Source organism: Vigna unguiculata, chromosome 7 (genome assembly GCF_037176805.1).
Source record: "Vigna unguiculata cultivar grain cowpea cultivar isolate G323 ecotype 2 chromosome 7, ASM3717680v1, whole genome shotgun sequence".
In the NCBI taxonomy this organism is placed as follows: Eukaryota; Viridiplantae; Streptophyta; class Magnoliopsida; order Fabales; family Fabaceae; genus Vigna; species Vigna unguiculata.
This window is the reverse complement of record NC_140798.1, coordinates 33738510-33758226: the sequence shown is the minus strand read 5'-3', so window position 1 is coordinate 33758226 and position 19717 is coordinate 33738510. Positions and strand designations below refer to the sequence as shown.

General features: G+C 29.7%; 1 protein-coding gene and 1 pseudogene across 2 annotated transcripts; one reads left to right on the top strand and one right to left on the bottom strand.

Moving 5' to 3' along the window:
• Positions 1–393: 393 nt before the first annotated feature.
• LOC114189894 (uncharacterized) lies at positions 394–3334 on the top strand. The gene is made up of 2 exons (XM_028078618.2): positions 394–635; positions 833–3334. The coding sequence occupies exon 2, from the start codon at positions 917–919 to the stop codon at positions 2993–2995; it is 2079 nt and encodes a 692-aa protein (XP_027934419.1). The 5' UTR covers positions 394–635; positions 833–916; the 3' UTR covers positions 2996–3334.
• Positions 3335–11736: 8402 nt separating this feature from the next.
• Positions 11737–13576, bottom strand: LOC114191343 (cyclin-L1-1-like; annotated as a pseudogene). The gene is made up of 7 exons (XR_014996715.1): positions 13425–13576; positions 13257–13338; positions 13043–13183; positions 12764–12933; positions 12367–12640; positions 11869–12214; positions 11737–11780 (listed from the first exon to the last, which is right to left on the bottom strand). The product of XR_014996715.1 is annotated as a cyclin-L1-1-like (transcript).
• Positions 13577–19717: the final 6141 nt, after the last annotated feature.

Sequence of the window (19717 nt, the reverse complement as noted above, 5' to 3'; positions counted from 1 at the left end):
ATTTAAACCTATCGGTATCGTGTTTTAGAGAAAAATAAATAGGGCTCAATTGATTATGATTTATTAAAGTACATACATAATAGAATAAAGCCAGTAAAATAAAATAGGGAAGAAAGTTGTCATATTCTATCTTCTATATAATGTTATTAATTGTCATGTTCTCTCTGTATTCTACCGAAAAATCTTAATTTTTCTTAAAATGAAAAAAAAAAAAGTTTCTGTTTATTTTAAGAAAAATTGCATAAAGTCAAAATAAAATTTATAATTTAATAAATTAAAATAAATGAAGTGTTTGATTACAAAATTGCCCTTTTATTTGTTGTGAAAAAAAAAAATTGATGTTGAATTTAAACACACGAAAATCCCATGTTCCCTCCCATTCATTTAGCATTTTCCCCTTCCCTCCTTGGTCTTTGAAATTTGTTTTTCTGTAGCACCTTGGCTCCCGCTTTCAGGCGCCCTGTGGCTTTGTTTTTATCTCTCTCTGCTTTCGCAGTGTTTCTCTTCATTCGATTGGGACCTCTACATTTTAGGGTTTTGGTTTCTCTCCGAACCAACAACTTCCACAACCAAGCTTTCTAATGTTCAGTGCTTTTCCCATTTGATTCCTGTTTCTTTAGTATTCCAAAAACCAGGTCGGTACCTTTTGTCTTAACTTTTAATTGTCGAATGCGTAATTAAATGCTTCGTGAGCGCGTGCGTGATTCGTACATATACTATGTTTTTCTTAAGCACCGAATAATATGCTCGTAGTTAGGTTTAATTTCATCGCGTTAGGGTTATTTTGTGTTGATCGTGTGAGAAAACTGTGCTGCTTGTGTATTGGGAATAGGTATAATTACAGGAATTGCCCTTTCTACGATTTAGAGCGAGGTTAGAGAAATAAGGGTGGTTGGGTTTTGATTTGAATTCCTTCATGGACTGCAACAAAGATGAGGCGGTGAGGGCTAGGCAAATGGCCGAAGTTAAAATGCAAAGTGGTGAATTTGTGGAGGCACTCAGGTTGGCTACCAAGGCTAAAAGACTTTATGCTGATGTTGAAAACATTACTCAGATCCTTACCATCTGTGAGGTTCACAATGCTGCGAATAAAAAGGTCTCTGCCACTGACATGGACTGGTATGCGATACTTCAGATTGAAAGATTGGCTGATGAAGCAATCATAAAGAAACAGTACAGGAGGCTTGCACTGCTACTTCATCCTGACAAGAACAAGTATGCTGGTGCAGAAGCTGCTTTCAAGTTGATTGGGCAAGCCAATGGGGTCTTGAGTGACCAAACAAAACGTTCTTTGTATGACAGCCGGTTTGGAATCTCTGTGAGAGGTGCTGCGCAGAAATCCACTGCAAAACGTGGTGCAGAAAAATGTCAGAAACGTTCTGAATCACAACATAACTCACATGGGAATGTGTTCACTGCAAAGCGTGATGAAACTGCAACAAATTATCAGAAGAATTCTTATCCAAACCCCGCCGATTCCAACAATCAAGCTGGACCGATGACATTCTGGACAACTTGCCCACATTGTAGTTTTAAGTTCGAGTACTGCATACAGTATGCGTACGCAAACTTATTGTGTATGCAGTGCTTGAAATCATTTAAAGCTCAAGTATTTATTTTTGGTGCTCCACCGCCGCAGCCAAAGTTTACTTCAGTAAATCTCCAGAAAGAGGCTCCAAATCCTGGTCCCCCAAAACCAGATTCAGAAAGCACTGATCAGAAACCCTTTGATAAAGAACGTACTGCCAGGTCTGTGCGTTCGGATACTACATCTATGAAAAAATGTGCTGCTGGAGTTGGTGCTCATTGTGAAAAGAGTAAAGATGGCTCTGTTCCTGCATCGAAGGTCATGGAGCCACAATCCTCTAAAAATGTTGGAAGCAAGAGAGTAAGGCAGTCAGCACCAGATTCAGGAAAAAGCTCCAAAGATAGCAACAGTGGTAAGGTGAGAGATGCTAATGTTCGAGAAAATGATCTAGATCATTCAAGTGCTGGTGCAAGGAGATCTTCAAGGAAAAAACAGCGTGTTTTATATACAGAAACCTCTGAAGATGACGATCACGAAATTCTTTCCGAATCGCCACGACAAAATGAACCACTTGAAGCCGATGACGTTGAGAATAAGACTGAGCCGGCAAGTAATGGATCGTCCAACAGCGACAATCCAGCTACTTCAACTGCTGGTGTGGCTGATCAGAACACGGAGAATGAATCCGAGTCAGAAGAGTATAACTGCTCTTCACCGAGTTCAAATATTCCTTCTAGTCCAAAGATCCTTTCTTGTTTTGACGCAGAATTCAATGATTTCGAAATGGATAAGGAGGAGGGTCGCTTTGCTGCTAAACAAATATGGGCAGTGTATGATAACAGTGATGCGATGCCAAGATTTTATGCTATAGTCAAGAAAGTTCTTTCCCCTTTCGAGTTGCAGATTACTTGGTTGGAGGCTGATCCAGATGACGAAGAAGAGCTTGATTGGCAGGATGCAGATTTGCCTATTGCCTGCGGTAAGTTCAGACTCGGTAGTTCTCAGAAAACTACAGATCGTACTATGTTCTCTCATCAGGTGCGGTGCATAAAACAAACCGGCAAACGTTCTTATCTGGCATATCCCCGTAAAGGAGAAACTTGGGCAATTTTCAGAGATTGGAATATCAAATGGAGTTCGAATCCAAATAAACATGTTGTGCCGCATGACCTTGAGTATGTGGAGATCTTATCAGATTTTTCTGAAAACGTGGGCATCGCTGTTGCTTATCTGGACAAAGTGAAAGGATTTGTTAGCCTCTTTCAGGAAACTTTGGCGACTAAAGTGGTCAAGTTTTATGTCCGTCCTAATGAGCTTTATAGGTTCTCGCATCAAGTTCCTTCTTATAAGATGTCTGGTAATGAAAGGGAGGGTGTTCCAAGAGGATCTTTTGAATTTGATCCTGCTGCCCTGCCTTCTAATCTCTTTGAAGATGGTGATTCGGGTAATTTGAAGATGAATAGCTGAAACAACAACAGAGTAACGTTGCTTCAACTGGTTCCCCTAGTACGTTGGTCAAGGAGACAAAGGTTAGTAGTCAAGAACGTAAAATGTACCTGCTGCATGCTACTAACGAGGGGAGTGAAGTGTGTGTCACGAAGAAATTGAAGGAAAGATGATTTCTTCATTTTGTATTTTGATTTAACCCAGAAATATCCTCTGTAACCTTTTGTTAGTCAATCTGTTCTGATTTTGTCTTGGTATGGCAGTTTCTTGATTTGTCTTGTTAACATGGGTGACGACTACCTCATATTTCTTTATCTTTGGAATCAAATCAACATTTAGGTAAATTATTTGACCGAAAAAGACTTTATTTGATAGTGGTTCTTATCATTATAACCAATTATCAATCCAAGCTAAACTATTTGTGTTTGCAGCCATAATGTCCTTGTTTCCAGTCTTTAATTTTTTTTTAAACATTTTTGTTGAATAAATTAGATACCTAAGTAATGAATCAACCATTCACAATCTACTGAAATTGAGACTTATGTTATGCAAATTATCTTGAGACCTATGTTATGCAAATTATCTTGAGACCTATGTTATGCAAATTATCTTGGAAAGAACTGAAAGAGCATGCATGTTAACCTACGAGTTATCGAACAAAAAAAGTGAAGGGACTAATTTAAATTTGAATAATTTAGTTTGGAGACCGAACTAATATGATTGAGAGGACAATGCGTTCAAATGACATGCCATTTCACGAGATGGATTTTCACGTTATAGAAGGCTAGTAGTACCATTGAAGATGTCATTGTTATTAGATTTTTCTTTTTTTGACAATTCTTATTAGTTAATTATATCGGTAAGTAGTAAAAAATACTATAAATTTATAGTTTTAACGAATCGTGATATGGTTCGATGAAACGACATTATAATATTAAAAGTCAGAATAACTATAAAGTATTTAACCAATTTTCATTAATTAAAAATACAGAAACTAAATTTAAGCAATGTAGAATGCAGAGTTTGATAACCAAAATTACAGATTTTTCCAACTGAAATTAAAAAAAGAAGTACCATTAAGTCTTTATCTCACGTATTCTAGAATAACTTGTTAATTAGGTTTTTTAATATTTTCTTATTAAATGTATTTTAGACATTATTCATGTGGATAATTTTTTCCTCAATCATTTCAAATTATCTTCCTTCCTATTTGTTATTATTTTTTATCTCCAATCCCAAGTTAAATTATATTAACTTTTCTACAAACTCTTACCAGTTTAGGGAAAATGTATATAATAATTTAAATTATTTATTATAATAAAGTATGATTTAAATAATAAAAATACCTTCTTACATCTTTTTCTATTATTTTCAAAGAAAACATTAAAGAGATATAAATAGTCTAATATTTTGAGAATAATAAATCATAATAGTTATATTTAGGCTTAAATACCTTTTTGGAGTACTTATTTTCGTAATGTTTGTTGCGGATGGTCCTTATTTTGACAGAATGTTTAAAATGGTCCTCATTTTCGCAATTCGTGTTTTATTTGGTCCTTCTGTAACGCCGTTTAAATCATTAACGGAGCATTGTATAAGTGATACAATTTGTATTAGGGTGTGCTACGTGTACGTACATATGGCTAATTAACGTTAATTTTTTAATTTAGGGGAAATTTCTTCATCTTCGTCTCTCTTGAGCTCGGATTTGCAGAGGAAGCAGCTAATACTTGTCATTTCATCATTGGATTGCAGTTGTGCTCTTCATTTCAATTTTCCAGTTAATCATCATCAACGAGGTAAGTGAGTTTAGGGTTTTCTGGGATGTATTTGCTCGTGGGTTAGGATTTTCGTAATTCTATTTTGGGGTTTGTTTGTCTTTCGATTGTTGTGATGTTCTGCATGGTTTCTAGATTACTTCCATGATTTTGTGTAGTTTGTGTCTGTAGATGGGGTTCAGCGGGGTATTATTTTAGTTGGTTTGTTTGTCGATTGTCGGTGTTGGTGTAATGGTTCCATTATTTTATTTGTAATTGATTGTAGCAGTGGTCCCCCATTGCGTTACTTTAAAGAGCAATATAAAAGAATCTACGACTATGCACATGAATTACTAAAATGTAATCCTGAATCAACTATAAAAATCAAAGTGAGAAATGATAATGATGAAGCAATTTTTCAGAGGTTTTACTCCGGTTTAAAATCATGTAAAGATTTCTTTGTCTTTTGTAGACCCATTATAGGTTTGGATGGTTGTTTTTTAAAAGGAAAATACGGAGGTGAGTTATTGAGTGTTGTGGGTAGAGATGCTAATGATCAGTTACTACCCTTAGCGTATGCTGTTGTGGAAGTTGAAAATAAAGAAACTTGGACATGGTTCTTGGAATTGCTTATTGGTGAGGACTTCATACCAATCTGCTTCAAGAGATCCATCTACGAAGAAATATATCAATCCATCATCTTTCTAGTCAATGGCGAAGTCTTATGGGAAAAAACTCCCTATCTTGACGTCCATCCACCACATAAGAGGATCTTACCAGGAAGACCCAAGAAGAAAGAAGGTTGGAAGAGTGGGAGTTGAGAAAGGATAACACACAAATCAGCAAAGGAGGTCATAGAAAAAAATGTAGCATATGTCATCAGATTGGGCATAACAGGAACAATTGTTCAGATAAGCCTGTGGATGAGCAGACTACAACACCTGCTGAGACTGCACCAGATGCCCAAACTGCTGAAAATGCACCAACTGCTAAAACTGCTGAGAATGCAACAATTGCTGAAACTCAAACAACTCAACAACCAAGGAATGAAGTGGAGAGTCAAGCAACACCACTACCAACACCAGAAGAACCATCTCAGCAGTTTATGATGAAATTACAGATTAGGAGGAGACCATGATAGCATCTACCAACGTCTTAGTTATTTACGAGTTTTAGAATGGTAGATTATAAGTCAATTACGAGTTTTAAACTGTGAGAATAAATATTTAGTTATGTCAAACTTAAGATGATGATCCTTTATATCTATATAGTATCTAAGGGAGGAAAATGTTCTTATTGATGTGCTTTACGAAGGAAGATAACGGTGATGGAGATTTTTTAGTTTTAGTTTTAATATAAATGATTTATATTAGATTTAAGTTTAATAAAGTTTTAAGGAAGAGATAAAGTTTGTAAATTAAGTTTGATTAAATATTGACAAATAATTAATTTAATTTTTTTATAGATGTGTTCCATGATATATAATATGTTTCTATAAAATAAATCAACTATCCATATTTCATTATTTATAATTATATAAATCTTTCATTCATTTGTATAATCTCAATGTTAACTACTTTAACTATAATTATTTATCTATTAATTTTAACTTAATTCGATCACCAATTCGGTGCAACCTCAGGAATACTTTCAACTTATACAAAAATATTTAACTTTATGATCTGTTCAACAAAAACAATTGTACATAAATGTTTACACAAGTACATATGACTAAAAATAATTATACATAGTCTTTAAAAGACAAAGTCCTAAAATTTTATATTGTAGATGCTCTTTACTTAAAATTCAATTGCTGTATATATCATCCCTCTTTCTTTATCCTGAGATAAGAACAGGAACTTTTTTTTTTTTTCGTGAAATTTCAAAACTCTACTGCCAACCTTAAAGTGAATCAAGAAGCTAACAATTACACTATTACAGTGATGATTTTTAAATTTAGACTGATCATTAATCGTGCCCATAGACAATCAGGATAGATCTAGTATTTAATTGTAAAGAAGTAACATGCAATATTGAGAACATTATTAACTGCTCATCAAAAACATGTCCATAACTAACATAATATTCTGAAATCTCACCACAGCATAATACTCTCCCTGTATATCTAATATTCTGAACTACCGTAGTTTGTAATGGATATGTATTGAAATGTTAACTTTGGACAGCCAGTCCAATTCTGTTTTACTGAAGGAGAAATGTCACTTATAATACCATCCCATGGTAACTAAAAGCTCAGAGCAGGGGTTGAAAAGAAAGTAAAGACGCACTTGTATATAAAAGAAATATAGAGAAAGAAGACATATAACATAATCGAAAAGCCAAAATTATGTTACAGACAATATATCCACAACCCACAAACGAGATCAAATAAAGAGCAAGGACTAACTAATTAATTGTGTAAGGCCCATTAATTTTGGTTTACTAATTTTCTGTCCTAGAGTAAAGGGCTGCCCCTTGTGCTTGGGCCTAGAGCTGGCCCAACTGATAAAACCTGTTCCAGTTGCCCTAACGCTCCACTTTTCCTTGCATTCACAAAAATCACAGCCATTTCCCTAACTGATACGCTAGAGCTCTGCTAGGGTTTGTCCTTGTCTCGAACCAGTCCGTCCCAAAAGCTCAACTAGTGATTTCTATTCCACGTAAGTGACTCTAAAACTATTGTACTTACTTTCTAAAGCTTTACATTCGTGTTCCACCGATTAAAGTTCGAAATTAAACAAGATGATGTGAGGTTATTTTCCAGCATTCATTTGGACAATAGTAACACTTAAACAAGAACATATCTTAACAATGGCAGATAAAAAAAAAAAAAAAAAAAAAAAAGAAACACAAAAAACCATTGTACTCTGTTCTTTACTATTCTTTGTACGCATGTGCGATGGGAATAAACAAAAGGAATAGCAGATGTAACTATGCTCATCTCAAACCATTCATACATTCATGAACATCAATATCAAATCACGTTAACATAAGCTCTAATTCATACATCCATGAACATCAACAGCAACATCAAGTCAAGCTAAGGAGGATTTAAGAACACTTACCGTTTTTATTATGTAACTCTCTGCACCTTCCAATTTTGAAATTTGGGACCAGACTGAGAGCAGATGTTGCTTCCTGCTCCTTCAGCCATCATGACCATGCCACAGACCCTTCCCAATACAAAACCATGATAGCATAGCATGCTTGGTTCTGACAAAAGAGAGGCCTTACGTTACCTTTTTCTTTCCCCTTTCCCTTCTCTCTTTTTTTTTTCTTCCTTTTTGTTTTTATTAAACTAGAATGAGAGACGTAAAAAAAAAAGAGTTGTAATAATAGAAAGAAAAATAATGTAATAATCAAAATAATAAGCCCAAATAAACAAATAAATAAATAAAACAAAACTAAAATAAAATATATAAAAAAAACAATAATAATAATAAAATAAATAGATAATTATTTTTCTCAAACCAAAACATATTTTTTCTTTTCTTTTCTTAATTACTTATTTATTTATTCTTCTCAATTGAACTTTAATTAATTAATTATTTATTTTATTTTATCATTGTTACCCGGACGAAATTGGTGTTGACAATCTGTGTATGGAAATATGCCTAATGGTTTGCTATATATGCGTGACATGATTCATAAATGATGAATGATGGGGGTTGGGGGAAACTTGGCATGTGAAATGAATGTGTGGTTTGAAACTAAAGGAACATGGTATTGATATATGAGGCCCTAGACTCATGGGATGGTGATGATCAGAGACATGGATTCGAAATGTGATACGAATGAGGAATTAATCACAGGGGTTGGTATGAAATTGTAAATATGATTTAATATTCTTTTACTTCTGATTTATGAATGTTGGTCCGTGTCAGCGTGTAAATTCCTTTGGGTCTCTCGGTGGGACCTCCGGGGTCGTGCTTCAGTGGTCAGGACGTAATTCCATGGCCCCTGTTAGTGGGTGTCCATGGTGGTGCCCCATCTGTATAACTAGGTAAGGATTCAAGTTAAGGTTGCATCCTGACACTCTAAGGAGTCAGTTAGTCTCACTTAGAGCGGACTGACTCCTGTGGTGAGAGTAGCAGGAGGCCTGAAATTCATTAAGGACTAACCTTGTGGTGAGGGAAATTTGATTCATCGTAACACTTGTAATACTTAGCTCAGGATCGAGCAGCTCGGGGGTGAGCAGAGATATCCACCACAAGTGCAAGCATCCGTTGAATCCGACTAAGTTATACGTATCCGGATGAGTCGAGTCGAGTCGTAGTGTATTGAATGGAGAGTCATAACATGCTTGGCTGATATATGGATATGGGATGATGAAAATATATTTGACTGTATGATGAATATGTTGTTGACTCTAGCTTACCCGTTTTGTTGCATGGTTGTATTGTATGTGGCTGTTCTTTCTTGCGATGATCATCAATTTGATTGATGGGAGCAGATGGGCGAGGTTCTCGTGGTCAACAAGGGAATGGTGATTCCGCTGCTTAGCCATCTGGGCTGGAGTCATTTTATTCATGATTTCTTTAGGGCTACGGCCCCTGTATCGTTTTATGCTTTCATACTCTACACTTTTTGTTAGAATTGTATATGGTTTATGTTGGCATCGTGGTGTACCAGGTTGTAGAGGTTGTGTTAAGGACTCCAAAACTATACTATTGTACTTTTATCGCGTGACGTTTCTTTTAATTTTGTTTAATAATTAAATAGGACGTTATAAATGGTCCAACAATACATTTAGGAAGTGTACTGGATTGACTTTTAAAAGAATATTTTGACATAAAAAATCCTTCTATTATCAAGGAGGGAATGGTTTATGAGTGAGAAAGAAAAATCTAGAACCGGAAAAAGATAGAATCTTTGAATATCTCAGGGTTTGGATGGAAATTTATTATGGGAGTAATATTTAAATATCCTACTAAAAATTTATATGAAATCTATTAAAGTCCATCTCAAGAAACACCTTATTGGAATTTGTATACTTTTAGCACCAATAGACTTTTATAGTCGGTAAAAAATCTCAATTGAATGTATTCTTATCCAGAAAAAAGTGTTTCAAGATTCTTAGAAATTCTACTCCAATACATCCCTTGCACTTATTTACAATATAAACTTCTGACATTGAGGAACTATATTCGGTATGATTATGTCTTGAGACTGAAGCTATCTGCTACATTAACAACTACCTTTGAACTGCTGAAAGACACAGAAAGAAAATGCAGCAATTTCGCAGTCGATGAAATAAGAAAGAAAAACAAACATAAATATCAGTTTGAGTGCTTCTAACCCTCCTCGCAGTGATTTTGGTAATATTATAATGAGAATGCTTCTCACCTTCCTCTAGTAATGTTGTTGACAACTCGCTTAGATAATTTTTAGGTACAATTTTATAATTTTGTGTACAATATTATAATTTGAAATTGTATTTTTGTATGCTTATACTTATTTCTTTAATAGTTAAAGGCAATGGCGGATCATAATTGGAGTAGGGGTGGTCGTGGCCCCCACAATTTTTTTATTTTTCTTATATTATATTATATATATTAATTATTTTTAATTATTTTTAATTTTTAAATTATATGTAACATGTATTAAAAATTGAAAGAAATTAAATTAGGTATCTTTCTACTTATTTTACAGGACATAACATTTAATATTAATAAATAATAAAACATAATCAAATGTAAGAAAGAATAAAAATATTTATTAAAATATTTCTTATTTTATTTTTTATTGTATTTTTAAGTTTTTCACAAATTATATTGATCTCATACTCTGACATGTTAAATACAAACTTAATAATTACAGGAGAAAAAGATTGTACTACTTGTTTTTTTATAGCCATCCTTTTATTGGGACTTGATTGTCATCGTTTTTTTCCTTTAGTAACTCTTAATCTTTATTTTTTAATTAAATTATGATAAATTATTTTTTAATCTTAAACTTAAAAAAGAAATAAGTATATTGATCAAGAATGAAAGAATATATTTATTTCTTAATAGTGATAAAAAGAAAGCTATGGGTGAAGATGAAAACAATACAAATTTAATATCTTATCTTTATGTATCATGATACAAATGATCATGTTGTTCAATTAGAGGAACATGTTTTATATTAATTCTTTGGAATATGTTTATATTTACATTGAAAAAGAAATAGTTGAAAATTTTAGTTTTAATTCAATTATTGATGAGTTCAAAGATGGGAAAGAACTAATGACAATTCTTTGTAAATGTGTGATTTTTGTATAGATATACGATTATATTAAATTATTTGTTCATTTTTATTGTGCTAGTGCAATGATTAAATATATATATTTCAAATTTTGAGTATATTATTTCGGCTCCGCAAACATTATTAGTCAAGATACGTCTCTGGTTGAAGGATGCATTTCCAATCATATGTGTTGGTAGATTATGAGTCAGCTATGAGTTTTAAAGGGTATGATGGATATTTAGTTAGGTCAAATTTAAGGTGTGGTGGAAAAAGCTCTCGTGTATCTAATATCTAGGGGAAGATAGTGTTCTTATTAATATGCTTTATGGAGGGAGTTAAAGGTCATGAAGATGTTTTAATTTTAGTTTTGATATGAATGATTTATATTTGATTTAAGTTTAATAAAGTTTTGAGGAATACTATCTATCTACTCATTTTAAACTATATGAATTATAACTATCTATCTACTAATTTTAACTTAATCCGATGGTACAACCTAAGGAATACTTTCAAGTTATATAAAAATATTTAACTTCATTATCTGTTCAACAACAACAATTGTACATATGACTAAAAGTAATTATACATAGTGTTTAAAAGACAAAGTCCTAAAATTTTATATTGTAGATGCTCTTTACTTAAAAGGTAGTCACTAATTAAAGGATAATGATAGGTAAATCTTCAAAGACGTGATCCAAACAGGTAAATCTTCAAATATCTTCTAAATAACGTCAATGATATCATGTGGATGATCTTCCTTCCTTGACGAATGCAAAATTATACCGTGTGAGATCAATGTCGTTTTGACTTCTCTGAATGTCCTGCATCCACCACAAAAACTTAATTTAACATGCAGACAAAGAGAAAAAAAAAAAAAAAGCACAAACCCAAATAGATATGTAAAAACACCTGAATATTTTGCTCTCTTCGCAGAACGGTGACCCTCTCGTTGTCGTTCTTTATCAGAATCCCTTTCTCGATCCCTATGTCTGGATTTTGTTCTGTACCTGTTCCTGCGTGTCTCTCCGGTGACCTCTGTTTTACGGTCCGACTTGGACTTTTGTTCCTCTTTTGTCCCTCCGTCAGTACCCATGCCTTTCGATTCATCATCAGACATTTTAAAATCTTTGACCTCATCAATGGCTACCTTGACCATAACACCCTTGCCACCAATGGATTCAACGTTATCTTCTCCTTGAGGACCCTTTGGCATAGAGGGATCGGTATGAACGAGTGGACTATGGTGTAGAACATCCTACAAATTGTCAATGAAATAAAATATGTTATGACCACAACAGTATAAACATTTGTCAATAATGCAAGTTTGGACATTGGTTCAACCGTCCACAGATGCAGATACAGTGATATGGCAAATTACAGTTTAGATGTGGATGAAGTGGGTATCACCTTTGGTGGTGTTGATTGAGACTTTGATTCCAGTGATTTATTGGAGAATGTAAAGTCTCCATCCTTGCAGAAGGGTATATATTGTGCCTTTGGAAGGCTATAAAGGTGAGCCAAAACCCTACACACTTCATCAATGCCAGATTTCTCCCCGTCAAAAGCCTTCCACCATGGTGGGTTCTCAGGAAGGGGTACTTGGAACCTACGAGCAGCAGCATATACAACTCCACACGCCACCACCTCACTCTTAAATCGAACACACAATGTAGTTCTCAAACTGCACGAAAAAAGTGTCACCGAACCAGAAAAAATAATGTTATAGTATAACGACTGTGGATGTATGGAAAACCACAGAAACGCACAAGCAGCAAAATAAAAAATAATATATGTAATTATGTACCTATCATTAGCCATATTCCAAGCTTCCTGCCTCAATTCTGGAGGTGTTTTAAGGGTAGCAAGGTAGTTTAATATAAACTTATGAGGATGTTCAGCATGACAAATGAACCCCATTTCATTCAAAATATGTCGTTCTGTTCTGCTCAATTCCATTCTCAAATCAACATATTTCTGTTCACGAAGAAAAAGAAAAAAGAAAACATTCAAAATATGAAATAACTGAATTATTGAAATGAATGTCATAGAATGTGAAGAAAAGTAAAAATTAGAAGCTTCTGACCTTGGAATATAAGTCTAAGTGTTCCCTGGGAAAGTTCTCCCTCCTGCACTCCATCTCGTGAAAAACAATGATTACTTGTCTGGCTTTTCTAGGATTTTCCTCCAGTTTTGAAGCCAACCATACACAGCTTGCAGCAACTTTCTGCAGAGAGACGCTATGAGCATAATAATCCATAGAAAATAGAGAATATAATATATCACAAGATAATAATGACCTTGACATTGAACCGTGCAAACGACTTCTTGCAATAGAAACGATGAAACAGAACCTGTCCAGTCGCCATGACTGACTGTGGTCTGTCTAAGAATTAAGGTAACAATAACATTATGAAACAAGCATGGAAGAAAGATGAGAATGAGAATGAAGAGAATCAAAAGGATACAATCTGAGCAAAATGCCGCTTTCTTGGACAAGATCACAGCCATAGATTCTAAGGGTGGTCTCGGTGGCTTCATCTATGCCATCTTTTCTAGAAGGTGAGTTTGCTAACTGCTCGTCGGTGAGGTAGAACGTGTCAATTCCGGTGTATATCATCCTCTTTCTTTATCCTGAGATAAGAACAGAAACAGTTTTATTCATTAAATTTCTAAACTCTGCTGCCAAAACTTTAAAGTGAATCAAGAAGCTAACAAGATAAGAAAATTACACTATTAATACAGTTTTTAGATTGTTTAGATTAGAGTAGTCTTTAATCGTGCCCAGTTTATCGTAGCCGATAGTGATAATGAGTAATAAACAATGGTGATATATGAATGAGAAAGAAAAATCCCACAAACTCTATTTAATCTTATTATTTCTATCACCAGAAATCTTTCTTAACTTTGCAATATATCTTTATAAAGATTTTGTTTCATCTTATATTTTGATGACTTCACTAGATATACTATCTTAATCTTTTATAATAAAATAAATTTTCTATTAGATTAATTTATTTTAATATAAAAAAATAATAATATCACAATTAAAAATGAATTATAGTATAATATATTATATATTTTTAGTATAATATTAAATAAAAATATATAATTCAAATAAAAAGACATATATTATAATAATAATAATTATTATTATTATTATATAACTACTAGCGTAAACACAGATGCGATACACGTGTGTATGCATTTTTTAAATATACGTAATATTATATTAGTAGGTGAATAAAAATTATATTTATTAAAAATAAAGTGAAATATATCAGAACACATAAAAAAATAACCATTAATAAAAAAAAAAATAGACATTCGATTTTATAAAAAACTTGTAAAATTAACTGTTAATTTTTAAAAATTTAATAAATTATTATATTTAAAGGGTAAAATTGATATTTTAAAATGTGACCACAAAAAGAGGAATCTTTATATATTGTTATAGATAAAAAATAATATTTTAATTTAAATGGGAAAAATCATACATTAAAAAATATATAATTAAATAAAAAAAACACATAAAAGTTACTTCGTAAAACTAATAAAAGTTCAGATATATCTACAATGATGATGTTATAAAATGAAGGTTCAGATTTTCTTTGAATTAATATAAATTCTTTTATATTAAAAGAAAAACTACGAATATTATTTTAAATTATATAAAAAAATTATAAAATTACCTTTTTAGAGTCTCTTCTCTACTTCTCCGGGCTTTCTTTCTCTTTCTTCCTCCTTCTCTCCGTTCTGCTGCGACTGGATCACTTCTCCACTTCTTTCTATCTCCTTCCCTGCGTTAGTTTTCTTCCAACTGTGTTCTTTCTCGACTCAAGAACTCCAATTCCCAAACCAACGTTAAAAAGTAAATTCCTTCCTCTAATTGTTATACATTATTTTATTCTAATTTATAGAATAATTTGTTTTAAATAAGATATTTATTTTATTTTTATTCTGATTTTTATTTTATTTTATTTTAATTGAAAATATTAAAAATTATGTTATTGATTTCTTTCTTTATTTTACTTTTTTTTTAATTTCTCATTATTTTATGAAAAATAAGAATACTACAACAAAAATGAGTTACAAGACAAGAATTTGGTGACAAATGCAACTTTTGTCGCCCTCTATTATTTGTGAATAACTTTTTACTTACGACAAATATTAACTATAACAGTGGTAAACTAAAAGATTTTCATAATAATTGTATTAAAAAGAATCTAAACACATGTCATAAAATTTCATTAAAATACTAACATAAATAAAATTATTTATTTTATTTTAAGAATATAATTAATATATAAATTATAAATATTTATAAATTCATTTTCATTTGTTATTAGTGATAAATTATTTATTATTACAATACTAAAATATTTGTTTTAATAATAACAATAAATGTATAACAAATTTATTTTTATATATTTAACAAATTTATATATATATATATATATATATATATATATATATATATATATATATATATATATGTGTGTGTGTGTGCGTGATAAAAAGTATTAAATTTGTATCTGATTTGAATATACGATATTTCTTTCATAGATATTATTTTCATTTTCGTGACAATGTAACTAATTTTATAATAAATATAAATTTTGTCAATATTTATATATTATTTATAATTATCTTCCAATTTGTCACAAAAGTTCATTTTAAAAATGATAATATATATATATATATATATATATATATATATATATATATATCACAAATAATTGTTTATTAATCTAAAATATCATATAATAAAATTATTAAATATTTATAAATTAATAATGATCACATAATATTAATTATTATTATAATATAACTTAATTGTTTTTGTGACAATATAATTAATAGTGATAGATAGATGTGACTACTTCTTAAAAGTTTTATTAAAGACAACGAAATATACATTTAACAAATCGTATTATGATAAAATTACTTTTCTTATAAGACTAAAATATTAACTTTCATTATATTATTGGTAATTGTTCAAAAATAATAAATTTGTTTTAGGTTAGATTTGAAATCCAGTTCTTTTATTTAAAAAAGTAATTTTATTCCACTATGCGACTTTACAATCATGTTATTTATTTTATTAATATATTTAATTATCTATATTTACATTTTCTTTTACTTTTTTTTTATAATAATAATAAATAATGTATCCATTTTAAATTGAAATTAAACATATAAAATTCCAAATGTTCAAATTTAACATACTTTTTGAATTTTGAATTTTTTAAATTTAAAGTTTACCGATTTAACAAATATGTTTTTTTTATTGAAAGACAGGGTTAGTTGTCAATTATCATGTAAATGATACCAATTTGAAAAAAAAAATGTTATTATTTGAAAGATGGATTCAACCATTTTCACATAAAGGACCTCAATATAAATGAAATAAGAATAAATAAGTGACCATTCATAAAAAGAGAATCAGATTTTTTGAAAGAATTTGAATTTGGTATATTGATATTTTTGAAAGAGGACCATCAACTCAAAGAATCACCAAAACAGATTTATACATTAAGCAAAACAAATTTATACATTTTCTAAAGAAATATTCGATAATCATTTATATGAATTAAAACAAATTTATACATTTTTTAAAGAAATGATTCGATAATCATTTATATGAATTAAAAGAGTTTCGATCCAAAAGGTAAAAATATTTTTTTTTTATTTGACAGATTAGAAAAACATGACGATGTTAATAAGTGTTATGATTTTTTTTTCCTTTTTAAATTTGATGAATAACATGTAGATGATGCATGATTGTGCCAATGCGTGAATGTATGAATAAAAATTTGTTTTTGATTTTTCTTATACCAATACAATGTGTAGTTTGTGTTGGGATTAGATGTCAACCATAAGATGAATACATGATAAGAAACTTATTCTTTTATTTTGCTTACTATTCAAGAAGTAAAAACCTTAGTCTTTAACATTAAAATCATTTTCAAAATCATAAATTTAATTATGTAATAAATATTTACTAATTAACTGAATAAATAACAATAATTTCCATATATTTTTACTAAAAGTGAGTGTTGGTGAAAAAAGTGGACGGATTTATCATTGAATTGTTTATGAAATTGAATGGAGATATAATTGAATATTGAAGTAAATGGAAGATATTATAGAATATGAGAGTATTAAAGTGAATGAATGAAAGAATATAATTAATATTATAGATAAGAGATAAAAGATGTAGTTGGTTATTGATATTTGCAATTTAATTAGTTATAACCAATTTATGTTATATATATGAAATTTGTTGGGATAACATATAAATATTTAACATACTAAATTAAATATTGAATATACTAAATTATTATTTTAATTAAATATACCAACTAATATTTTAATAAATTAATAATAAAGTACCAACTAAATTTATTTTTTATATATTTTATTAAACTTTATCTTTAATTTTATATCTCTAAAAGTAAGACTGATCCTTATCTCTATCTCATATATATATATATATATATATATATATATATATATATATATATATATATATATATATATATATATATTATATTATATTATATTATATAATATAGTTGATTCGTTTAAAAAAAAGTTATAAAATTTGTTGCTGGCATTATAGGATATTATTGCATAATCATACTTATTTATGAAAAAATATATAATTATAATTTTTTATTAAATAATAAATTTTGTATTATATATAAAATCAAACATTTGGAAAATTTTAATTATAAAATTATTTATTTAATATATGAGTATTTTAATGTGAAAGTTCATTTTTTCCATTCAATACTCACTAAAGTGTTAGGTATCAACTAAACAAAAACTTTAATAAGCACTTTTATTTTATTTAGCTATTAGACATTTTTACTTGACGATATTAGGAAATTGAGATTTAGTTTTACCAAAATTTGGAATATTAGTATAATATCAAATTTTCAAGGAGGTAGTTTCTGAATTGTGTGTTATTTTGTGGTATAATTGTAGGCTAGTTCTCTTTCTAAGATTCTCATCTTCTTTGAAAACTACATTAATATTTTATTTTTTTTTTATTATCATCACAATTTTGTTAATGATCAAGTAAAAGAAATCACTTAAGTCACAATATACACAAAGGAATATATTAAATTTACAACTCAAATTCTTAATCAAATCATTGTCCATGAGAAGAAAAAACAAAATTTGTCTATCTATGGTATTAAATTTTCTCTCTTTTTTTATTTGTTTTTGTTGAAATCACTGTATAATTGTTTATGTCTTGAAATACAAAATTTAGTTGTTTTTTTTTTCAACGGTGAGAGTCTAATAATTGAATTTGATTATTAATTGGGGTTTAATTATACAAATTAGTCTATATAGTCTGTTCCACAAAAAATTTGCGAAATATAAATTTTTTATCTTAGATTTTATTTTGTATATCAATTTTATTTTAGTTTGAAAATTTAATTCAATTTTTGTAAGGAAAGAGTATACTTTTCTGTTTGATGAATAATTCTCTAATGTCGAGATTCTCATGTTTAAAAACAAGGTAATAAATTAGAAATTGTTATTTAATGAATAATTGTAGAATAGTATTTTTTTTACACAATTTCTCATCTTTAAAAATAAGATAATAATTATAATTAAAAATTGATAAAAAGAGTTAAATATAACAGTTTCATTTTCTTTCCATTAAATATTAATAATATTATACTTTAATGTCATCTAATTGATGGTTTTCATAGTTACTTCCAATCAAATTTATCGACCTTTATGTTCTATGTGCTTGCCATATAAAGATGAGAATGAGTTATAGAGTTATATGACAATGATGCATAGATATGATATGTATATCGGATACGACACATACTTAATACATTTATTTTCAAAATAATAAGATATGATACGTGATAGATATATGGTATATAAATATTGAAAAATATATAATAATTCTTAAAAACATAATAAATATATGATTGTTTTCATTTGAATCAAAATTAAAACCATATGTACTAAAGTTGTCAACATAACAAAATATAAATTATTGTCATTGTAGAAGTACCATTTAAAGAAAAATCTTAAATAATGACAGATTTTAGTAACACAAAATATGTTAGAGACCAATTTTCGAATTACAAATCAATTTAGAGACTAATTATTTTGGTACCCAAAACATGGCAACTAATTTTAATGACCAATTTAGAAACCAATTCGTAATTGAAACTATTTTAATTATCAATTTAGAGACCAATTATAATTTTTTGGAACTATTTTAGTTGTCAATTTGATCGCTATATAATTATTTGTTGTCATTAAAATTGATTATTATTCAAAGATTTTTTTAGTGTACTACGACTTTATAAATTAGATACTTCATCGATAAATATCAATAAAATATCTTAAAATATCGATACGTGCCGGATACGGATATGTAACTCAAATTGAAGTATCGATGCATGATATGTTCAAGATAATTATCTAACATCTAATATGTTCTTCTTCTAATATGCATTTTTATTTCTTTTATAGTAATATTATCTTTTTCCTTCAATATATTCCACTCTTTTCATACATTGCACGGGCATCCAAAATATAGTGAAATACATAGCCTTGATTTCTATTTATGAAAATTTAATTATTATACTCTAAAAAATTGTTTCATAGTGGCATCAAACAAAATCTAATAGATGTGTCATAAAACATCAATTTGTGATATTTTGAGAAATGCTATCAGGGGAAGTTTTATAATTGGTAGAAAATATTAAATGTATATTTT

Excerpts from the sequence above, each read along its gene's own strand:
- LOC114189894 (XM_028078618.2), top strand. The coding sequence starts at position 917 with ATGGACTGCAACAAAGATGAGGCGGTGAGGGCTAGGCAAATGGCCGAA.